Below are 25,147 nucleotides of genomic sequence, written 5' to 3' on the forward strand. Positions count from 1 at the left end.
GGGGAATTTGACAGTAACATCATTGCAGGGACAAACTGATTGCCAATTGGACATCACATTATGTTAATGTAAGCCTTACTTGTGACTAATAAAGTTTAATACAGCCTTGGTGTCATCGTTAACCCATAAAGCAACTCCATCTCCTGCTCTATCCTGTCCATCGTTCCACAATACTGAGTAAGCACCCTTGGACATTCAACTCCCAGTCCTGCTCCTCCTTAACCATGTCTCTGGAATCCCCACCAAACCTTACCCATTGGTCTCTATTGGTGCCATAACCCATTGTCCCCACAGGGAGTGGCACTGCGCCTGCGCGGCCGCCACCGCGGCCCCTACCCCTCGCGAGACCGGAAGTGAGCAGGCGCGAGCAGCCGGCAACCGTTTCTCAATCTCTCTTCACGTTCTGGCGATCAACCCCCCGGCGCGCGTGAGGCCGGAGTTTTTAATTATTATTATTTTCCGCTCCCGTCGGGAATTCTAACTGGGTTTTACCGCTGATTTACCCTCCCTGGCCAGACTCAAACTTTTACCCGCGGGGCCAGCAGCACATTCGCGTCCGAACCGACCGTCCGCCTCCTCGAGGCTTCACTCGTCTCGTTTCTGATTGGTTAACGCGGCTGTCAATCAGAGACACCAAGGGTTTCGATTGGTTGTCATGCCTGTCAATCACTGTCCCTTAGATCCCACCCATCTTGTGGCTGATTGGCCTGTTCCCTTCGCTCCTGCTTCTGATTGGCTATGTCACGTGTGATTCATAGCCCCCCAAGGTCCGCCTTCCTCGCTTGTGATTGGCTTTGTTGCCTTGTCTCCTGCCTCCGATTGGGTAATCCGGTAGTCAATCAATCTGTCCCTTTGCGCCCGCCCACCTTGCTGCTGATTGGCTCCTTAGCTCTCCTCTACACCGTATCGGATTGGCCTAATCGGCGATCAATCATTGTGACCCTGGGAACCGCCCACGTTTCTGTTGATTGGCCTCTTGCCTTTGCTCTCTCCGGGTTCCGATTGGTTGATAGCTCCTGTTCGGCTGTCAATCAAACCCAGTGAGTCATTGCCCCTGGGCTTCCTAAAGACATGTTGTGGAGATGCTGGTGTTGGACTGGGGTGAACACAGTAAGAAGTCTCACAACACCAGGTTAAAGTCCAACAGGTTTATTTGGTAGCACAAGCCACTAGCTTTCGGAGCGCTGCTCCTTCATCAGGTGAGTGTGAGCTGTGTTCACAAACAGGGTATATAAAGACTCAAACTCAATTTACAGAATAATGGTTGGAATGTGAGTCTTTACAGGTAATCTTAAAGGTACAGACATTGTGAGTGGAGAGAGCGTTAAGCACAGGTTAAAGAGATGTGTATTGTCTCCAGCCAGGACAGTTAGTGAGATTTTGCAAGTCATGGGGGTTACAGGTAGTGTGACATGAACCCAAGATCCCGGTTGAGGCCGTCCTCGTGTTTGGAACGTGGCTATCACTCTCTGCTCAGCGACTCTGCGTTGTCGTGAAGGCCATCTTGGAGAGCGCTTACCCGAAGATCAGAGGCTGAATGCCCGTGACCGCTGAAGTGTTCCCCAACAGGAAGAGAACACTCTTGCCTGGTGAAGTGGACCTCTTCACCGCACAGGACTTTCAACCGATGCTATACACTAGATACATCGATGACATTTTCTTCTTTTGGACTCATGGTGAACAATCACTGAAACAACTATATGATGACATCAACAAGTTCCATCCCACCATCAGACTCACCATGGACTACTCTCCGGAATCGGTTGCTTTTTTGGACACACGCATCTCCATCAAGGACGGTCACCTCAGCACTTCACTGTACCGCAAGCCCCCAGATAACCTCACGATGCTCCACTTCTCCAGCTTCCACCCTAAACACGTTAACGAAGCCATCCCCTACGGACAAGCCCTCCGTATACACAGGATCTGCTCAGATGAGGAGGATCGCAACAGACACCTCCAGACGCTGAAAGATGCCCTTATAAGAACAGGATATGGCGCTCGACTCATCGATCAATAGTTCCGACGAGCCACAGCGAAAAACCGCACCGACCTCCTCAGAAGACAAACACGGGACACAGCAGACAGAGTACCCTTCATCGTCCAGTACTTCCCTGGAGCAGAGAAGCTACGACATCTTCTCCGGAACCTTCAACATGTCACTGATGAAGACGAACATCTCGCCAAGGCCATCCCCACACCCCCACTTCTTGTCTTCAAACAACCGCACAACCTCAAACAGACCATTGTCTGCAGCAAACTACCCAGCTTTCAGGAGAACAGTGACCACGACACCACACAACCCTGCCACAGCAACCTCTGCAAGACGTGCCGGATCATCGACATGGATGCCATCATCTCACATGAGAACACCATCCACCAGGTACACGGTACATACACTTGCAACTCGGCCAACGTTGTCTACCTGATACGCTGCAGGAAAGGATGTCCCGCGGCATGGTACACTGGGGAGACCATGCCGATGCTACGACAACAGATGAATGAACACCGCTCGACAATCACCAGGCAAGAGTGTTCTCTTCCTGTTGGGGAATACTTCAGCAGTCACGGGCATTCGGCCTCTGATCTTCGGGTAAGCATTCTCCAAAGTAGCCTTCACGACAGCGACAGCACAGAGTCTCTGAGCAGAGACTGATAGCCAAGTTCCGCACACATGAGGACGGCCTCAACCGGGATCTTGGGTTCATGTCACACTATCTGTAACCCCCACGACTTGCCTGGGCTTGCAAAATCTCACTAACTGTCCTGGCTGGAGACAATACAAATCTCTTTAACCTGTGCTTAACCCTCCCTCCACTCACATTGTACCTTTTAAGACTTGATTACCTGTAAAGACTCACATTCCAACCATTATTTTGTAAATTGAGTTTGTGTCTTTATATGCTCTGTTTGTGAACTGAAATCCCACTCACCTGATGAAGGAGCAGCGCTCCAAAAGCTAGTGGCTTTTGCTACCAAATAAACCTGTTGGACTTTAACCTGGTGTTGTGAGACTTCTTACTGCACTTCTTAAAGTGCCATATTCTCCTCTTAAAGGGACAGCTCCCTCCAGGGGAACACATTTCAATAACTGCTGCTTTAATACTAACTTATATTTCTTCTCCCATTGCTCTTCTCTGTTGTATATCATTCCAAACATTTAAAATCCAGATGTGTAATTTAAAAGAGACTTATATTGGGCACATTTCCCAACACCAAGTCTCACTTTCCACCTAGGAGGAGGCCATTCGGTCCCTCGAGTCTGTTCCATCATTCAGCTAATTCATGACTGATCTGGGTCACCTACCTTGAATCTGTTAATATCCTTTGCCTGGAGAAAATTAATCAACCACAGTGAGGCCAGCACTGGATGAGGCTGGGAGCCGTACGTCTCCCTTTGGAATGCTCCACCCCACTGTGGACTGTGGATGCTCACTCGATGAGCATAGTCCAGACAGAAATCAATAGGACTTTGGGTGCCAAAGGAGATGGGGATAATGCAGGGAGGTGGAGTTGAGGTAGATGATTAGTCATGATCTTATTGAATGGCAGGACAGGCTTGAGGGGCCGAATGGTCTACACTAGCTCCGATTGAGAGAGCTGTATGCCCTTGAAGAAGTGAAACCAATCAAGGCACTGTTTTGTTTTTAAATCTTTTTGAGTCCAAAGTGACTGAATTATTCTGCCACCTTGTCTCTGTCACTTCTCTGTGCTAATCCCATGAACACAGTAAGAAGTCTCACAACACCAGGTTAAAGTCCCAACAGGTTTATTTGGTAGCTAATACCATAAGCTTTCGGAGCACTGCTCCTTCGTCAGATGGAGTGGAAGTTTCCACTCCATCTGACGAAGGAGCAGCGCTCCGAAAGCTTATGGTATTTGCTACCAAATAAACCTGTTGGACTTTAACTGGTGTTGTGAGACTTTTTACTGTGTTCACCCCAGTCCAACGCCGGCATCTCCACATCATGACTAATCCCATGATCCAGGAATGTCTCCTTTGGTTAATGTTGTCCCTTGTACTTCTACCTGACAGGGGAGTTGGCACTTCCTCCACAGCCGATATGGCGGATTGGCAGTCACACTTTCGGAATGAAGATGAGGAGGATCCAGAGGAGGCAGAGGAAAACGAAGGTAGGTCAAATGTGAACCCTAGGTTTACAACGGCACGGTGGCACAGTGGTTAGCACTGCTGCTTCACAGCGCCAGGGACCCGGGTTCAATTCCCAGCTTGGGTCACTGTCTGTGTAGAGTTTGCACATTCCCCCCGTGTCTGCGTGGGTTTCCTCCGGGTGCTCCGGTTTCCTCCCACAGTCCAAAGATGTGCAAGTTAGATGTATAGTCCATGCGAAATTGCACCTTAGTGTCAGGGGGGCTAGCTAGGGTAAATGCATGGGGATAGGGCCTGGTGGGATTGCGGTCAGTGCAGACCTGATGGGCCAAATGGCCTCCTTCTGCACTGTAGGATTCTACGATTCTAACATGCTGTACACCTCTCGATAATAAGAACATTTGAGGCTGATGAGACGGGTTTTTGTAGGAGATGGAATCAAATGTTATGGGGAAACAGGCAGGGAAGTGGAGTTAAGGCCACAATCAAATCAGCCGTGATCTTATTGAGGGTTGTAACCCACAATAAGGAATGAGCAAGGAATGAGCTGAAAAAGGGGCTTAGGAGAGCTGGGAGGGGGCATGAGAAGTCCTTGGCGGGTCGGATCAAGGAAAACCCCAAGGCTTTTTACTCTTATGTGAGGAATAAAAGAATGACCAGGGTGAGGTTAGGGCCAGTCAAGGACAGTAGTGGGAACTTGTGGATGGAGTCAGTAGAGATAGGAGAGGTGATGAATGAATACTTTCCTTCAGTGTTCACCAAGGAGAGGGGCCATGTTTTTGAGGAAGAGAAGGTGTTACAGGCTAATAGGCTGGAGGAAGTAAATGTTCGGAGGGAGGATGTACTAGCAGTTTTGAATAAACTGAAGGTCGATAAGTCCCCTGAGCCTGATGAAATATATCCTGGGATTCTTTGGGAGGCAAGGGATGAGATTGCAGAGCCTTTGGCTTTGATCTTTGGGTCCTCACTGTCCACGGGGATGGTGCCAGAGGACTGGAAAGTGGCAAATGTTGTTCCTCTATTTAAGAAAGGGAATAGAAATGACCCTGGTAATTATAGGCCGGTTAGTCTTACTTCGGTGGTTGGTAAGTTGATGGAAAAGGTCCTTAGGGATGGGATTTACGACCATTTAGAAAGATGCAGATTAATCCGGGATAGTCAGCACGGATTCGTGAAGGGCAAGTCGTGCCTCACAAATTTGATTTAATTTTTTGATGAGGTAACTAAGGGTGTTGATGAAGATAGGGCAGTTGATGTCATATACATGGATTTTAGTAAGGCATTTGATAAGGTCCCCCATGGTCGGCTTATGATGAAAGTAAGGAGGTGTGGGATAGAGGGAAAGTTGGCTGATTGGATAGGTAACTGGCTATCTGATCGAAGACAGAGGGTGGTGCTGGATGGAAAATTTTCGGACTGGAGGCAGGTTGCTAGCGGAGTGTCACAGGGATCAGTGCTTTTGGTCCTCTGCTATTTGTGATTTTTATTAATGACTTAGAGGAGGGGGCTGAAGGGTGGATCAGTAAATTTGCTGATGACACCAAGATTGGTGGAGTAGTGGATGAGGTGGAGGGCTGTTGTAGACTGCAAAGAGACATAGATAGGATGCAAAGCTGGGCTGAAAAATGGCAGATGGAGTTTAACCCTGATAAATGTGAGGTGATTCATTTTGGTAGGACAAATTTAAATGTGGATTACAGGGTCAAAGGTAGGATCCCATGTGCCTTTTTATCCACTTTCTCAACTTGTCCTGCCACCTTCAGCGATTTATGCACATATACACCCAGGTCTCTCTGCTCCAGCACCCACTTTAGAATTGTTTGTTTTATTTTATATTGTGTCCTATGCATTCTTCCTACCAAAATGAATCAGAAAGAGGCTATTCGACCCATCGAGTCTGCACCGACCACAATCCCACCCAGGCTCTACCCCCATATCCCTACATATTTACCCGCTAATCCCTCTAACCTACGCATCTCAGGACACTAAGGGCAATTTTTAGCATGGCCAATCAATCTAACCCGCACATCTTTGGACTGTGGGAGGAAACCGGAGCACCCGGAGGAAACCCACGCAGACACGAGGAGAATGTGCAAACTCCACACAGACAGTGACCCAAGCCGGGAATCGAACCCAGGTCCCTGGAGCTGTGAAGCAGCAGTGCTAACCACTGTGCTAGCGTGCCGAATCATTTCGCGTTTCTCAGCATTACATTTAATCTGATACTTGTCCATTCCATCAGCCCCGTCTTTGTCCTCTTCAAGTTTAACACTATCTCCCTGACAGTTCACAGTACTTCCAAGTCTTTCTTAATTCAATTTTTGCAAACACATTTCCAGCTTCATGACAGGTGGCACAGTGAAGGTATTCCTCCCATGTGACTCAGCCACAACTTCAGAAAGATCTGAATCCTTTCTCTCTCCACAGACACTGCCAGACCTGCTGAATTTTTCCAGCATTTTCCATTTTTATTTCAGATTTCCAGCATCCCCAGTTATTTGATTTTATTAGACGAGTAAAACGCTATCATTAAGAAACCCACCAACGCCTCTATTTTCTGAGGAGACTAAGGAAATACAACTGGAAGAATGCTTTCGATGATGGATCTGTAGAGGTTGATGAGAGTCGTATGTCCGCCACGACTCTCACCAACTTTTACAGATGCAAGATAGAAAGCATTCTTCCTGGTTGTATCACAGCTTGGTATGGCTCCTGCTCTGCCCAAGACTGCAAGGAACTACAAAAGGTCGTGAAGGTAGCCCAATCCATCACACAAACCAGCCTCCCATCCATTGACTCTGTCTACACTTCCTGCTGCCTTGGCAAAGCAGCCAGCATAATCAAGGACCCCACACACCCCAGTCATTCTCTCTTCCACCTTCTTCCGTCGGGAAAAAGATGCAAAAGTCTGAGATCATGTACCAACCGACTCAAAAACAGTTTCTTAGAATCATAGAATCCTACAGTGCAGGAGGAGGCCATTTGGCCCATCGAGCCCGCACCGCCAACTATCCCACCCAGGCCCTATCCCCATAACCCCACATATTTACCTTGCTAATCCCCTTGACACTCAGGGGCAATTTAGCATAGCCAATCAACCTAACCTGCACATCATTGGAGTGTGGGAGGAAACCGGAGCACCCGGAGGAAACCCACGGGGAGAACGGGCAAACTCCACACAGACAGTGACCGGAGGCTGGAATTGAACCCGGGTCCCTGGTGCTGTGAGGCAGTAGTGCTAACCACTGTGCCACCGTGCACCCCTGCTACCATCAGACTTTTGAATGGACCTACCTCGCATTAAGTTGATCTTTCTCTACACCCTAGCTATGATTGTAACACTACATTCTGCACTCTCTCATTTCCTTCTCTATAAATGGTATGTGCGCAAGAAACAATACTTTTCACTGTATACTAATCCATGTGACAATAAATCAAATCAAACCAGGGTGACACCCCCTCACCCTCCACCCCTGCAGTCTTTCCGGGGCCTTCTCTGAGTGATGTCACTGCGGTTCTAGCAGGTCGTTTAGAAGGTCGTTGAGCCACAGCTATCGATTTTTTTTTACAAAAGAGAATGTATTACATCCACTCACAGAGATGTCCAGATGTTACAAACACCATAAATCCCTCCTAATACAAAGAAGCGTGTAGTGGTTGGAGAATGATCACAAGCTGCGATTATTCGGTTTTGTCACCTGCCGCTCTTTTCCATCAGTTAAGATTGTAATTTGTTGATTTATGTTTCAGAGGACGTTCGATACGCAGGCAGGGACAGCTTAGTCTTCCTCATCGATGCCTCGGAGGCCATGTTTGAAATGAATGGTGAGGCCACTTCAGCATTCGACATGACTATTCAGGTAAGAGGAGACCAGTGACAGTGCTGTAGGTGACAGTCGTTAAGTATGTTCAGGGCTGAGGTAAGCACAGTAAGAAGTCTCACAACACCAGGTTAAAGTCCAACAGGTTTATTTGGTAGCAAATACCATAAGCTTTCGGAGCTCCAAATAAACCTGTTGGACTTTAACCTGGTGTTGTGAGACTTCTTACTGTGCTTACCCCAGTCCAACACCGGCATCTCCACATCAGGGCTGAGGTAGACAGATTTTTATTCAGTCAGGGAATCGAGGGTCTTGGGGATAAGGCGGGAAAGTGGAGTTGAGGATTATCACATCAGATCAGTCATGATCTCATTGAATGGTGGAACAGACTCGATGGGCTGAATGGTCTGTTCCTATGCCTGATACTCTAATGGTCCTATAAAACCAGATGTCTGCCTCTCCCTCACATCTCTGAGAGACACACACACACACAGTCCCTCTTCTTAAAAACATTCAAGGCACATTTTTACCTCAAAAAAGGTTTTTGACATTTGTCCTGATGTTTTTCAAAAATACTGCGAAGAAAATCTACTGTACAAAAGGGACAGCACGGTGGCACAGTGGTTGGCACGGTGGCACAGTGGTTCGGACTGCTGCTTCACAGCGCCAGGGACCAAGGTTCGATTCCTGGCTTGGGTCACTGTCTGTGTGGAGTTCTCCCTGTGTCTGCGTGTGCTGAGTGTTTTAAGAACATAAGAAATAGGAGCAGGAGTAGGCCATCTACCCCCTCGAGCCTGCCCCGCCATTCAATAAGATCATGGCCGATCTGATCGTGGTTTAGTTCCACTTACCCGCCCGCTCCCCATAACCGTTAATTCCCTTATTGATCAGAAATCTATCTACCTGTGACTTAAATATATTTAACAAGGTAGCCTCCACTGCTTCAATGGGCAGAGATTCCCTACCCTCTGAGAGAAGAAGTTCCTCCTCAACTCTGTCCTAAACTGACTCCCCCTTATTTTGAGGCTGTGTTCTTGTTTCCTTTCTAAGTGGAAAGAATCTCTCTGTCTCTACCCTGTCGAGCCCCTTCATTATCTTATATGTCTCTATAAGATCTCCCCTCAGCCTTCTAAACTCCAACGAGTACAGGCCCAATCTACTCAATCTCTCCTCATAAGCTAACCCCCTCATCTCCGGTATCAACCTGGTCAACCTTCTCTGTACTCCCTCCAAGGCCAATACATCCTTCCGCAAAGGTCGGTTGATAGTGCTGCTGACTGATTAGACTCTCCCTACTTGCAGTGTGTCCGCAGGGTTTACACCAGTAAGATTATTAGCAGCCACCGTGACCTTCTGGCTGTCGTGTTCTTCGGGACTCAGAAGCACAAGAACTCTGTTGACTTCAAGCATGTTTATGTCCTCCACGACTTGGACACACCAGGCAAGTTTATCCCCCAGATCTGGAGCAAGTCTGTTTAAACTCGGTGTGGGGTATGTCCCTCCCTTGGGACTCTGCTCTGTGCAAGTTGTGGTGTAGGTACGCAGCTGGGAGCAGTAAAGTGACAATAACCAGGCAATCTGATTCAGTGATGTTGATTGAGAAGTAACTATTGGCCGGAATACTGGGAATACACTTCAGAAGTATTGACTGTAAAGCATTTTGGGACATCTGGGATTGGGAAAGGTGCTATATCAATGCAATTGGTGCCTTTCGGTTGCACTTTTCACATTTACCCACCGTCTTCTCATTGGATCACTGATATGGAGAGCAGGCAACAGGCATGATGGACTGAATGGCCTCCTCATCATAGAATCCTACAGTGCAGAAAGAGGCCATTTGAGCCAGTACTGACAACAATCCCAGGCCCTATCCCCGCAACCCCATGTCTTTACCCTGCTAATCCCCTGACACTAAGGGTTAATTTAGCATGGCCATTCCACCTAACTACGTCTTTCAGACTGTGGGGGGAAACCAGAGCACCCAGAAGAAACCCACGGGGAGAATGTGCAGACTCCACACAGACAATGACCTGAGGCCGGAATTGAACCCGGGCCCCTGGCGCAGTGAGACGGCAGTGCTAACCACTGTGCCACCCTGCCACCATGGATGTAAAATTCTATATTTCCTTGATCCCATTTCCTTTGTCCCTCTGTCCAGTTGGATTAACATCCTTTCTGCCTCAACCACAAAACTTGAAAATAAATTTCACATGTTTACAACTCACAATTCTCCAGGACTTGTCTGGACCACAGGAACGGAATGAATATTCTGCTAATAAGAATAGTCTATTTGAAACACCAGATTAAATGCCCATTCTTGGACCTAATTGCTAATTACCGCAATCTCAGCCGGTCCAGAGCTGCTAAGCGGACAGCTCAAGTCCAGATGAGATTCTGTTTCCATGGAGCAGAACATGTGTCTCCTCGAGCCCACTTCCACTGGAGGTGTGGGGAACTCTGGCTGGCATGAGGCACCATTTTGCAGAACGGCTCAGACTGAGGTTCAAAAGGCACAAGTCCTTGGATGCATTGTTTTGAAGTCCTGGTGGATTAGAAATATTGTGGCTACAGGAGCAGGTCAGACGCTGGGAACTCTGCAGGGAGTAACTCACCTTCTGACTCCCCCAATATCTGTCCACCATCTACAGGGCACAGGTCAGGAGTGTAATGGAATACTCCCCACTTGCCCGGATGAGTCCGGCTCCAACTTCACGCAAGAAACTCGACACCATCCAGGACAAAGCGGTCCACTTGATTGGCATCACATCTACCACCTTCAACACTCTCACTCTCCTCCACCGAGTGGCAGCCGTGTGTACCATCTGTAAGATGCTCTGCAGCAACTCACCTAAGGCTCCTTCAACAGGATAAAGTAGACGTGGAGCGGATGCTTCTGCTGGTGGGGCATTCTAGGACGAGAGGTCATAGTCTTAGGATAAGGGGCAGCAAATTTAAAACAGAGTTGAGAGAAACTACTTCTCCCAAAGGCTTGTGAAACTCTGGAATTCGCTGCCCCAAAGTGCAGCAGATGCTGGAACAGTGAGTAAAATTAAGGAGGAGTTAGATTTTTTAATTGGGAATGGGTTGAAAGGTTATGGGGAGAAGGCAGGAAAATGGGGATGAGGAGCATATCAGCCATGATTGAATGGCGGAGCAGACCCGATGGGCCAAATGGCCTAATTCTGCTCCTATATCTTATCAACTTATGAACAGCACCTTCCAAACCCATGACTTCTAGCATCTAGAAGGAAAAAGGCAGCACATATCTTGGAACTCCGCCACCTGCAAGTTCCCCTCCAAGCCACTCACCATCCTGACTTGGAAATATATCGGCCGTTCCTTCACTGTCACTGGGTCAAAATCCTGGAAGTCCCTCCCTAACAGCAATGTGGGTGTACCTACACCACAGGGACTGCAGCGGTTCAAGATGGCGGCTCACCACCTACTTTCTTGAGGGCAATAAGAGATGGTCTAGCCAGCAACACCCACATCCTATAAAAGAAAAATTAAAAAGCCAAGAGGAGGAGGAGAGTTCTAGCCCCAGGATCCTTAAGTTTGAAAGTGTAAGAGCAGGTTTCTGAGGCCTCTGTCCCAAATAGGTCATCATCTTGTATCTATGTAAAAAGAACATGGGCCATTCCCTGTTTTTTATTCATTTGTGGGACACGGGCGTCGCTGGCTGGGCCAGCATTTATTGCCCATCCCTAGTTGCCCTTGGAGGGCAGTTGAGAGCCAACCACAGGCGGTTCTGTGGGAGTGAACGAGAATCCAGGATGGTAGTCTGCCTCCCTGGTGCCGGGGTACTGGATGTCTCCGAGAGGGTAGGAAGCATATTTAAAAAGGAAGGTAGTCAAACGGATGTGATTATACACATTGGTGAAAATGATGTAGGTAGGAAGAGCAGGGGGGTCATACGAGAGAAATTCAGGGAGTTGGGTGCTAGGCTAAAAAGTAAGGCCTCCAGGGTAGCAATCTCTGGACTGCTCCCGGTGTCTAGTGCAAGTGAGGCTCGGAACAGGGAGATTCTACAGTTGAACGCGTGGCTAAAGGACTGGTGCAAGAGGGAGGGTTTTAAATTCATAGATGACTGGGAAATCTTCAAGTCAGGATGGCAACTGTACAGAAAGGATGGGTTACACCTTAACTGGAAGGGAGCAAATATCCTGGCTGGGAGTTTTGCTGGAGTGTTTCGGCAGGATTTAAACTAGTGTGGCAGGGGGGTGGGGAACAAAACAGTAGGTCAGTAAATACTGAGGCTGGGGTTGAGCTGGGGGCCAGGGCAAGGCTAGCTAAGAAGAGGAGCACTCTGGAGGAGGATGACCTGAGTGGGCCTGGAGGTCTGGAGTGCATCTGCTTCAATGCGAGGAGCGTCACGGGTAAAACGGACGAACTTAGGGCCTTAATGCTTATGCGGAATTTGGATGTGGTTGCGGTGACGGAAACTTGGTTAAAAGAAGGACAGGACTGGCAGCTGAATATTCCGGAGTATAAGTGTTTTAGGCGAGACAGAGGAGGGGCTAAAAAAGGTGGGGGAGTAGCGATATTAGTTAAGGAGCATATTACCGCGGTGCAGAGGGTAGACAACTTAGAGGGGTCATGTACTGAGTCGCTGTGGGTGGAACTCAGAAACAGGAAGGGTGCAGTCACTATGCTGGGGGTGTACGACAGACCACCCAACAGCCCACGGGAAGTGGAGGAAAGGATATGTCAGGAGATTCTGGATAGGTGCAGAAAAAATAGGGTTGTTGTAGTGGGGGACTTTAATTTCCCTGGCACAGACTGGAAAGTGCTTAGAGCTGGGGGTCCGGACGGGGAGGAATTTGTAAAATGCGTACTGGAAGGTTCTTTGGAACAGTATGTAGATAGCCCGACTAGAGAGGGGGCTATACTGGACCTAGTTCTGGGAAATGAGCCCGGTCAGGTCGTCAAAGTTTCGATCGGGGAACATGTGGCAAATAGTGACCACAACTCTGTTAACTTTAGGATAGTAATGGACAAGGATGAGTGCTGTCCTACGGACAAGGTGCTAAATTGGGGGAAGGCTAACTATAGCCGGATTAGGCAGGAATTGGTGGATGTTGATTGGGAGAGGATTTTCGAGGGTAAGTCCGCGTCTGGCATGTGGGAGTCTTTTAAGGAACTATTGATAAGGCTGCAGGATAGGCATGTGCCTGTAAAAAGGAAAGATAGGAAAGGTAGGATTCGAGAGCCGTGGATAACCAGGGGAATTGAGGATCTGATTAAAATGAAAAGGGAGGCGTACGTTAAGTCCAGGCAACAGAAACAGATGGAGCTCTGGAGGAATACAGAGAGAGTAGGAAAGAACTCAAACGGGGAGTTAGAAGGGCAAAAAGAGGTCACGAGATGTTCTTGGCTGGCAGGATTAAGGAGAATCCTAAGGCATTCTATTCATACGTTAGGAACAAAAGAGTTGTCAGGGAGAAAATCGGACCTCTCAGGGACAGAGGAGGGGAATTATGCTTAGAACCCAAGGGAATAGGGGAGATCCTAAATGAATACTTTGCATCGGTATTCACGAAGGAGAGGGGCGTGTTAACCGGGAGTGTCTCGGAGGGAGGTGTTGACCCGTTAGAGAAAATCTCCATTACAAGAGAGGAAGTGTTAGGTTTTTTAGGGAACATTAAAACTGACAAAGCCCCAGGGCCTGATGGCATCTATCCTCGACTGCTCGAGAGATGAAATTGCTGGGCCTCTGACAGAAATCTTTGTCGCTTCTTTGGACACGGGTGAGGTCCCTGAGGATTGGAGGATAGCGAATGTGGTCCCTGCTACCCTTAAGAAGGGTAGCAGGGATAACCCAGGAAATTATAGGCCGGTGAGCTTGACGTCCGTGGTAGGGAAGTTGTTGGAGAGGATTCTTAGAGACAGGATGTATGTGCATTTAGAACGGAACAATCTCATTAGTGACAGACAGCATGGTTTTGTAAGAGGGAGGTCGTGCCTTACAAATTTGGTGGAGTTTTTTGAGGAAGTGACAAAAACGGTTGATGAAGGAAGGGCCGTGGATGTCGTCTATATGGATTTCCGTAAGGCATTTGACAAAGTCCCACATGGCAGGTTGGTTAAGAAGGTTAAGGCTCATGGGATACAAGGAGAAGTGGCTAGATGGGTGGAGAACTGGCTTGGCCATAGGAGACAGAGGGTAGTGGTCGAAGGGTCTTTTTCCGGCTGGAGGTCTGTGACCAGTGGTGTTACGCAGGGCTCTGTACTGGGACCTCTGCTATTTGTGATATATATAAATGATTTGGAAGAAGGTGTAACTGGTGTAATCAGCAAGTTTGCGGATGACACGAAGTTGGCTGGACTTACGGATAGCGAAGAGCATTGTCGGGCAATACAGGAGGATATAGATAGGCTGGAAAATTGGGCGGAGAGGTGGCAGATGGAGTTTAATCCGGATAAATGCGAAGTGATGCATTTTGGAAGAAATAATGTAGGGAGGAGCTATACAATAAATGGCAGAGTCATCAGGAGTATAGAAACACAGAGGGACCTAGGTGTGCAAGTCCACAAATCCTTGAAGGTGGCAACACAGGTGGAGAAGGTGGTGAAGAAGGCATATGGTATGCTTGCCTTTATAGGACGGGGTATAGAGTATAAAAGCTGGAGTCTGATGATGCAGCTGTATAGAACGCTGGTTAGGCCACATTTGGAGTACTGCGTCCAGTTTTGATCGCCGCACTACCAGAAGGACGTGGAGGCGTTAGAGAGAGTGCAGAGAAGGTTTACCAGGATGTTGCCTGGTATGGAGGGTCTTAGCTATGAGGAGAGATTGGGTAAACTGGGGTTGTTCTCCCTGGAAAGACGGAGAATGAGGGGAGATCGAATAGAGGTGTACAAGATTATGAAGGGTATAGATAGGGTGAACAGTGGGAAGCTTTTTCCCAGGTCGGAGGTGACGATCACGAGGGCTCAAGGTGAGAGGGGCGAAGTATAACTCAGATATCAGAGGGACGTTTTTTACACAGAGGGTGGTGGGGGCCTGGAATGCGCTGCCAAGTAGGGTGGTGGAGGCAGGCACGCTGACATCGTTTAAGACTTACCTGGATAGTCACATGAGCAGCCTGGGAATGGAGGGATACAACCGATTGGTCTAGTTGGACCAAGGAGCGGCGCAGGCTTGGAGGGCCGAAGGGCCTGTTTCCTGTGCTGTACTGTTCTTTGTTCTTTGTTCACATTGCTGTGGCTCTGGAGTCACATGTAGGCCAGACCAGGTAAGGACGGCAGATTTCCTTCCCTAAAGGACATTAGTGAACCAGATGGGTTTTTCTGACAATCGACCATGGTTCATGGTCATCAGTAGATTCTTAATTCCAGATTTTTTTAAAATTGAATTCAAATTCCACCGTCTGCCGTGGCGCCATTCGAACCCGGGACCCCGGAACATTCGCTGAGTTTCTGGGTTAATAGTCTAGCGATAATACCACTGGACCATCGCCTCCCCTGGTGTGTTTAATAGATTGATGTTCGAATCTGACTCTCTCTGTCTGGGCTCAGGTGCTCAGCGAGTACTGGAGTTGGACCAGTGTGAGGGGGAGAAGGGGAACAAGTCCTTCAAGAAGAACATAGGCCACAGTACCGATGACTCGTTGAGTGATGCTCTCTGGGTCTGCTCCAATCTCTTCAGTGACGTCACGCTGAAACTGAGCCACAAGCGCATCATGCTGTTCACCAACAATGACAACCCACATGCTCAAGACAGCTCCAAAGCACGACTGACCAGAACAAAGGCCAATGACCTGCGAGAGACAGGTCGGCAAACCACTGTTACCATCAAGTATTTGTCAGCGACTGGTTCAAAGATGTTGAATCACAAAGTCCTCACTTAAGATTGCAGTTGCATTGCCGTGAAGTGCAACTTTATGTGAAACAACTTTAAACAAATCAGGTTTTCCCATTGAAACCAATGTGAAAGCTGTCTTTAGAGTCTGTGGGACATTTCTCAACATGATAACCTGTGAGTGAAAATATTTAACGTTGCTGAATTACTATAGCGGTCGATGAAATAACTTTTGAAATGAAATCAATTTAAAGATATAAATATACTTCGCTCCGGTTTTCTGCCCATCATGCTTGCCGAATCTCCCACGTGCCACACATTCCACTCGCGGACCCTCCATGTCGTTGCCCCTCCAGCTCCCCGCCTCCTCCACTCCCTCACCTTTCCTCTTGCTACCAGCCCTCTGGCTTATGGCTGCCGCCCCCCCCCTCCCCCCCGATCCTTGACCCTCTGGGTCACTGCAGACCCTCTTCCTCAGCTTGTCACCTGAGAGCAGAGATTTCAGAGGGTTATCGGACTGGGGTGCAGGTCGCAGAGACGAGGAGGGCTGAGGCAATGGATGGATTTGACAAGATTGAAAATAGTGCTTCGCACAAAATTGGAGCATAAGTAGGCCATTCGGCCCCTCCCGCCTGCTGTGCCGTTCAATGAGATCATGCCTTGTACGTTTGTGTTTCAAATTCCACATTCCCATCTACCCACAATAATCTTTGATTCCCTCGCCTAACAAGAATCTCTCTACCTCTGCCTTAAAGATATTCAGTGACCCCCCATTGCCTTCTGAGACAGAGACCGGAATTTTACCGGCTGCCCTGATTCCAGGGATGGGTGAGGCTCGGAGAACGGCATTCTCCGTTAGCCTCGGGCGGGATCGTACGAACCTCGAGCAGACGTGCCAGTAAATTCCGGCCAGAGAGTTCCAAAGTCATGCAACCCTCTGAAAGAAAACAATTCTCACCATCTCTGTCCTAAAAGGGCGACCACTAATTTCAAAACAGTGCCCGCTCGTTCTGGACTCTCCCACAAGAAGAAACATCCTTTCCATGCCCACCTTGTCCAGACCGTTCAGGATCTTATTTACTTCAATCAAGTCACCCCTCACCCTTCTAAACTCCACTGGAAACAAGCCCAGTCTGCCCAACCTTTCCCCATAAGATAAACCGCTCGTTCCAGCTATCGATCCAGCAAACCCCCTCTGAAACGTCTCCAACTCATTTACACACTTCCTTAAAATCCCATGGAATCCCTACAGTGCAGAAGGAGGCCATTCGGCCCATCAAGCCTGCACCAACCACAATCCCACACAGGCCCTATTCCTGTAACCCCACATATTTACCCTGCTAATCCGCCTGACACTTACAATCACTTCACTAACAATCCCACCCAGGCCCTATCCCCAAAACCTTATGTATTTACCCAGCTAATTCCCCTGGTGCTGTAGGTTAAGTGGATTAGCCATGGTAAATGCATGGGGTTACAGGGATAAATCGATTGGGTGGACCTGAGTAAGATGTTTTTTCGGAGAGCTGGTGCAGACTCAATGGGCTGAATGGTCTCCTTCTGCACTGTAGGGATTCTATGGTTCATTCTCACTAGAGGACTCACTTAACTTGCTATTTTCCTGTTTAAACAGCTGTAGAAACACCTGCTATAAGTTTTCACATTTCTAGCCATCTTCCTCTCATTGTCTAATTTCTTTCTCCTGATTAACCTTTGGTCATTCTCTGCTGTTCTTCACATTCTAACCAATCATCTGGCCTGCAGTTATATGCTTCTTTTTCCTTAAGTTTGACAGTTTCCTTAACTTCTTTAGTTAACCACGGAAGTGGGTCCGCCCCCTCCAAATCTTTTTAATAGTAGAAATTTACTTATTCAGAACATTCAGAAATAGCCCCTTAAATGTCTGCCACTGCTTGTCTATTGATCTGTCCCCTAGCCTAATCTCCCAGTTCACTTAGCTAGCACAACTTTCATGCCCACATAGTTGCCTTTATTTAAGTTTAAAATACTAGCCTCAGACCCACTCTTCTCCCTTTCAAACTATTCAGTTGTGTTGAAGCAGGGTTAGACAGTGTAGTGGCCAGACCAGTGTTGTACTGTGCATTGGAGCTTCATCGAACAATCCCTTCACTGCTTCCACTGTCCTGATTGTCACCTGAAGCGTGGTTCTGTAGGGATGGCCAGAAGGCTGTTTCCCAACATGGGTTGGTGTCCTGCCAGCCAGCATCTAAAGGGAAAGGGTAACTAAAGGGAAGGGTAAGACCTGCAGTCCACGCCAGCCTGCCCTGTGACGTGATGGTACGAAGACCGGAACTAAACACTTCTTCCTCTCTTTCCTCATTCTATCCCTCCGTCCCCCCACCCCCCCCCCCCCCCCCCCCGCCTCCCCCCCGCCCCTTCCCCCACAGTCACCGACATAGTCTGCTAATCAAGGCAAATAAACAGGCCCAAAGTCAAACCCGTCAGGCAACCAAAACCAGTCTAGGAGATCACAGATCAAATCTGATTTTCTGTACTTCACAATCTTTACCCTCATCAAGAACTGGGTCCAGCTCCAACTTAAAGAATCTGAGAAACGTTGCAGGGAAAATTGCCAATCATTTTTTGTCAAAAGACAGGGTGGAATTTTCCCGTCCCGCCCACCACGGGAATCGTAGCGAGCGGGACATGGACCCTGGGGGGTGAGCGTGGCTGGAAAATCCCGCCCATCATCTGGCGAGCAATAATAACAGAAGCTTTGCCTTTTGCTGCTATGCTGTGAATGGCGTGTCTTTGTCTCTGCCCTTGTCTGTGTACAGGTATCATCCTTGACCTGATGCATCTGAAGAAGCCTGGTGGGTTTGACATGTCTCTCTTTTACTGCGACATTGTCAGTGTATCAGAGGATGGGGATGCAGCTGTGCAAGGCGAGGGGTCAGCCAGGTTGGACGATCTGCTTCGGAAAGTGTGGGCCAAGGACTACAAGAAGAGGACCGTCACCAGGTCAGCAGTCACTCAGAGTAGCACCGCGTCTCCTGGGTCCTCGGAGAGTTTCTAATGTACTCCCTGCGGACCTTGGCAGACAGAACGTCCGTGTTCATGCACACAATCTGCTCAAATGTACGGACGATCTTCATAGATTAGGCACTCAGGGCATGTTTCCACTCGCAGGGAAGAGCGAAACCAGAAGCCGTCAACACCAGGTAGTGACCAGGCCAGGAATGCAGGAGAAATTTCTTTACCCAGAGAGTGATGGGAATGTGGAACTTGGCTACCACAGGGTTGTAATGAATGGTGTAGCTGCGTTTAGGGAGAAGCTGGATGAGCATGAGAGAGAAAATCATTGGCCGGTTACGCTGATAACGCGAAAGGGAGTGGGGAGGGAGAAAGTTCATGGGAAGCGGAAATACTGGCATGCAGTTGTTGGGCTGAATGGCCTGTTTCTCTGCTGCATCTCTTATGTTGAAATATCATAAAGTACATCATGTTACTTTGACAGGAATCGGCCATACAAAGAATTGAGTACAGCACAGGAACAGGCCCTTCAGCCCTCCAAGCCTGTGTCGACACAGGGCGCCTTTCTAAACTAAAGACCTTTCGTCTCTACATAGCAAATTCCTCAATTCCCAGCCTTTTCATGTATCTATCCAGATGCCTCTTAAATGTTGCTATTGTATCTGCTTCTACCACCTCCTCTGGCAGCGAGTTCCAGGCACTTACCACCCTCTGTGTAAAAAAACTTGCCTCTCACATCTCCTTTAAACTTTCCCCCTTTTTGCCTTAAACCTCTGTCCCCTAGTAATTGGCATTTCTACCCTGGGAAAAAGACTCTGACTATCCATTCTATCCACGCCTCTCATAATCTTGTAGACTTCTATCAGGTCGCCCCTCAGCCTCTGACGTTCAAATGAAAACAAATCAAGTTTGTCCAATCTCTTCTCATAGCTAATACCCTCCAAACCAGGTAACATCCTGGTAAACTTTTAATGTGGCGACCAGAACTGTATGCAATATTCCAAACATGCCCTAACTAAAGCTCTATGCAGCTGCAACTTGACCTGCCAAATTTTGCACCCTATGGCCCAACCGATGAAGGCAAGCATGCCATACGCCATCTTGACCACCTTATCCACTTGTGTTGCCACTTTCAGGGAACTGTGGACCTGTACGCCCAGATCCCTCTGCATGTTAATGCTTCTAAGGGTCCTGCCATTTACTGTGTATTTCCGTACTGCATTGGACCTTTCAAAATGCATCATCTTTGATTTGATTTGATTTATTATTGTCACATGTATTGGTATACAGTGAAAAGTATTGTTTCTTGCGCACTAACCGACAACGCATACCATTCATAGAGAAGGAAAGGAGAGAGTGAAAAATGTTTCAGCCATAGCGAGGATGTAGAGAAATATCAACTTAATGCAAGGTAGGTCCATTCAAAAGTCTGATGGCAGCAGGGAAGAAGCTGTTCTTGAGTCAGTTGGTACGTGACCGTATCTTTTGGTGGAAGAGAGAATGTCCGGGGTGTGTGGGGTCCTTAATTATGCTGACTGCTTTGCTGAGGCAGCGGGAAGTGTAGACAGAGTCAATGGATGGGAGGCTGGTTTACGTGATGGATTGGGCTACATTCATAACCTTTTGTAGTTTCTTGCGGTCTTGGGCAGAGCAGGATCCATACCAAGCTGTGATACAACCAGAAAGAATGCTTTCTATGGTGCATCTGTAGAAGTTGGTGAGAGTCATAGTGGACATAGCAAATTTCCTTAGTCTTCTGAGAAAACAGAGGCGCATTTGTCTGGATTAAATTCCATCTGCCATTTCTCCGCACAAGTCTATCCAGTCTATCGATATCCTGCTGCATCCTCTGACAATCCTCCTCACAAACATTGTTAAACATAGCAACTATTTTCCACACACACTTGAACAGTGAGATAATGACCAGATCTGTTTTTTGGAGGTTAATTTGACAGGACAGAGCTTCTTTGCTCTCCAAAGTAAAGTTTATTTATTCGTCACAAGTAAGGCTTACATTAACACTGCAATGAAGTTACTGTGAAATTCCCCTAGTTGCCACAGTCCGGCGCCTGTTCGGGTCAATGCACCCTAACCAGCACATCTTTCAGAATGTGGGAGGAAATCGGAGCACCCGGAGGAAACCCACGCAGACACGGGGAGAATGTGTAAACTCTACACAGACAGTGACCCGAGCCGGGAATCGATCCCGGGTCCCTGGCGCTGTGAAGCAGCAGTGCTAACCACTGTGCCACCGTGCCATCCTCCATGTGTGCCGTGGGATCTTTTACATCCAACTGACCAAGTCGTCAGGACCTTGGCTTAAACCCCACCGCCCCCCATCCCTAAACTGCCGCCTTCTTCAACCGCTTAATGTGCATCAGAATGTCTTTGAGTTTCAGCCCCTGTTAAACTCTCTGTTCCGGTGCCGCTTGTATTTGATGTCCTGTTTTTGGTTTGTTTTGTTTTGGCCAGGCTGAACCTGAAGCTGGGAGAAGGCGTGGAACTTTCAGTCGGAGTTTACAATCTCGTGCGGAGTGCCAGGAAACCCAGTGCCGTCCGCCTGTACCGAGAAAGCAACGAGCCCGTCAAAACCAAAACCCGCTGGTTTAACGGGGAGACGGGCAGTCTGCTCCTGCCCAGCGACACCAAGAAGGCCCAGGTAAAGGACGGTGAACCTATACCGTGCTGAATTAAAACGTCAACTCCTGCCTGACCAAAGGCAAAACACTGCGGATGCTGGTAATCTGAAATACAAACAGAAAATGCTCTTTCTTAATTCATGAACGAGATGTGAGTTATTGTGCATCCCTAATTGCCCTCGAGAAGGCGATGATGAGGCGTTTTCTAAAACTGCTGCACTCTGCGATGTGAAGGCACATCCACAGTGCAGTTTCATCATGACTTTTGACACAACTGAGTGGCTTTCTAAGTCAATCAGAGGGTAGTTGAGAGTCAGCCATGCGGTTCTGGATCCTCAGACAGGCCAGACCGGGTAAGAACGGCAGATTTCCTTCTCTAAAGAGCATTAATGAACCAGATGGGTTTTTACAACAATCGGGTAATTTCATGATCACAGACTAATTTCCCCTTTATTATACAGCTCTGGCGAAGGGTCATCCAGACTCGAAACGTTGGCTCTTTTCTCTATTCACAGATGCTGCCAAACCTGCTGAGATTTTCCAGCATCTTCTCTTTTTCTCCCCCAGTTGCTGTGGTGTGGTTTGAACTTGTGCCTCTAGATTGACGGCACGGTGGCACAGTAGGTTAGCACTGCTGACTCACAGCACCAGGGACCCGGGTTCGATTCCTGGTTTGGGTCACTGTCCATCTGGAGTTTGCACGTTCTCCCCGTGTCTGCGTGGGTTTCCTCCGGGTGCTCCGGTTTCCTGCCACAGTCCAAAGATGTGCGGTTTAGGTGGATTGGCCATGCTAAATTGCCCCTTTAGTATCAGGGAGACTAGCTAGGGTAGATGCATAGGTTTATGAGGACGGGGCCTGGGTGGGATTGTGATCGGTGCAGACTTGATGGGCTGAACGGCCTCCTTCTGCACTGTAGGGATTCTCTGATTCTATCATTAGTCAAAACCTCTGAATTACTCATCCAGTAACAGAACTCCCCTGTTATTGTATCCCTTGTGCGTACTGTACAGAGAGAAACAAGAGTTAATGTTTCAGGTCGATGGCTTTTCTTTACAACTAGCCCGCGTTAGACATGCCACAGGGTTCAAACAGGGACAGAAGGAAGGTATGCACGGAGGGCTGGAAAGAGTGAAAGGGGAGGCAGCAGAGATTAAATAACAGAAGAGACAATGGTGCAAGGCAAAGATAGAACGGTAATGAGATGAGTAAATAAAGAGAAAAAGAACTTGTATTCATTAAAATAGCGCCTTCCACAACTTCAAGATGGCCCAAAGCACTTCACAGCCAATGAAGTACTTCTGAACTTTCCTGCAGACAAAAGGAATATGCCCAAGCCTTGCACCTGTTTTGAATTATCTGGCAGCTTGAGGAGCCTATAGCTCCCCATTGCTTTCTCCATGGCAAGACCTCGGCCAATCAGAGTCGACTTGTCAACCAATCAACACCCTTTTCTCCTGTGGTATAAATTGTCACAATTGTTTGAAATCTGACCTTCTGGGGTTTGTCCTGATGAGTGCAAGACAAAAAACTTCGACAACCTGTCTCCTTGTTCAGCATTGGTTTCGAAGTTTAGCCACTGCTGTAATGTAGGAATCTTTCTACTTACATTTGACTCTCTCCATCCCTTTCACAAACTGATTCCCTCCCTGTAACTTGCTTTTTTATTTTAAAATAAGGATCAGTACGAGGTTTCATTTTTATTTTCTGCTCTGTCTTTAACTGGTTACCTGTTTAAAGTTAAAAGTTTATTTATTAGTGTCACAAGGAAGGCTGACATTAACACTGCAGTGAAGTTACTGTGAAAATCCCCTAGTCGCCACACTCCGGCGCCTGTTCGGGTAACGCTGAGGGAGAATTTAGCACGGCCAATGCACCCTAACCAGCACGTCTTTCGGACTGTGGAAGGAAACTGGAACACCCGGAGGAAACCCACGCAGACACGGGGGAGAACGTGCTGACTCCACACAGACAGTGACCCAAGCCGGGAATCGAACTCGCGTCCCTGGCGCTGTGAAGCAGCAGTGCTAACCACTGTGTCACCCTGCCGCCCCGTTTCTGGGATACGCATCACCCGTCTTCCAATGTCCTGAATATTTTGTACCATCGTAATCCAGACATCCAGTGGGAAGAGGCTTCCATCCCTTTGCTCTTTTTATACCGAGATTAACTTTCCATTTTTCAGTCAGACCTTCACTGGATTAGCTCTTTGAAGAAGAGGCATACGGACCCGAAATGTTAACTCTGCTTCTCTCTCCGTGCACCTGCTGAGCTTTTCCAGCATTCTCTGTTTTTATTTCAGATTTCCAGCGTCCATAGTATTTTGCTTTTGCTTCATTGAGTTTATCTGCTTGATGTGGTTACATGACCATCTATATTGATGGATTATTCCACAAAATATGTCCAGCCTAATGAACAGAGCGTGCTTGAGCCCCTGTGTTATTTAACAAAATAACACAGAGGCTGTGTTACTCATGACGGTGATCGCTCATATCACACAGTGTGACCTAATCCAGAAGAGGACCGTTAGGGCGGCACGGCGGTTAGCACTGGTGCCTCACAGCGCCAGGGACCCGGGTTCGATTCCCGGCTTGGGTCACTGTCTGTGTGGAGTGCACGTTCTCCCCGTGTCTGCGTGGGTTTCCTCCGGGTGCTCCGGTTTCCTCCCACACTCCAAAGATGTGCGGGTTAGGTTGATTGGCCATGATAAATTTCTCCTTAGTGTCAGGGGCACTATCAGGATAGATACACGGGGCTACAGGGATAGGGGCTGGGTGGGATTGTGGTCGGTACAAACTCAATGGGCTGAATGGCCTCCTTCTGCACTGCAGGGATTCTATGATTGCCCATCCCTAGTTGCCCTTGAGAAGGTGGTGGTGAGCTTCCTTCTTGAAACGCGACAGTGCATGTGGTGTAGGTACACCCACTGTGCTGTTAGGGAGGAAGTTCAGGGATTTTGACTCAGCGACAGTGAAGGAACAGCCAATATATTTCCAAGTCAGGATAGTGAGTGGCTTGGAGGGGAACTTGTAGGTGATGGTGTTCCCAGGTATCTGCTGCCCTGGCCCTTCTAGATGGAAGTAGTTGTGGGTTTGGAAGGAGCGATTGAAGGAACCTTGGTCAGTTCCTGCAGTGCATCTTATCGATGGTACACACGGCTGCCAATGTGTCCGTGGTGGAGGAAGTGAATGCTTGTAGAAGGAGTGCCAGTCAAGCGGCTGTTTTGTCCTGGATGGTGTCAAGCTTCATGAGTGTTGCTGGAGCTGCAAGTGGAGAGTACTCCATCACTCCTGACTTGTGCCTTGTAGATGGTGGACAGGCTTTGGGAGGGTCAGCGGGCGAGTACCTCGAAAGATGTTGCTCTTTCATATAATTTAAGCCTGTTCTTGTTCTTTTTGGTTCCCAGGTTTATGGACAGAGGCAGATTGTTCCGGAGAAAGAGGAAACCGAGGAATTGAAGAGATTTGATGGCCCAGGCTTGGTTCTCATTGGTTTCAAGCCATTGTCACTCTTAAAGAAGCACCACCACATCAGACCCCCACAGTTCATTTACCCAGATGAGACGCTGATAACAGGTAATCCTCAGCCGCTGTCACTGCTGCCCTTTGGCCAAGTGGGCATGGCTCTACCCAGGGTATTTATAGAGCACAGGGTCCAAACTTCATCCCCCTTCTCCTCAGTTAGCTGATAGTTCACAAGACAGATTCATGCAGATAATGATGGGAAACCCTGCAGTGGCAGCGAGAAGTGTTAAAACGTTAGGAGCTAATGTTCCAGCATGAA

At 48.2% G+C, this 25,147-nt stretch overlaps 1 protein-coding gene across 1 annotated transcript in view; it reads left to right on the forward strand.

Moving 5' to 3' along the window:
- Positions 1 to 349: 349 nt before the first annotated feature.
- Positions 350 to 25,147, forward strand: part of LOC144486896 (X-ray repair cross-complementing protein 5-like) — a 41,310-nt gene continuing 16,512 nt past the window's right edge. Inside the window, exons 1-8 of the mRNA XM_078204928.1 lie at positions 350 to 427; positions 4,037 to 4,134; positions 7,862 to 7,971; positions 9,235 to 9,373; positions 15,451 to 15,705; positions 18,532 to 18,715; positions 21,200 to 21,386; positions 24,771 to 24,939. Coding sequence (XP_078061054.1) covers positions 4,065 to 4,134; positions 7,862 to 7,971; positions 9,235 to 9,373; positions 15,451 to 15,705; positions 18,532 to 18,715; positions 21,200 to 21,386; positions 24,771 to 24,939 — 1,114 coding nt within the window. The 5' untranslated portion in view covers positions 350 to 427; positions 4,037 to 4,064. The remainder of the gene's footprint in view (positions 428 to 4,036; positions 4,135 to 7,861; positions 7,972 to 9,234; positions 9,374 to 15,450; positions 15,706 to 18,531; positions 18,716 to 21,199; positions 21,387 to 24,770; positions 24,940 to 25,147) is intronic.

Source organism: Mustelus asterias, unplaced genomic scaffold, assembly GCF_964213995.1.
Source record: "Mustelus asterias unplaced genomic scaffold, sMusAst1.hap1.1 HAP1_SCAFFOLD_507, whole genome shotgun sequence".
Taxonomy (NCBI): Eukaryota; Metazoa; Chordata; class Chondrichthyes; order Carcharhiniformes; family Triakidae; genus Mustelus; species Mustelus asterias.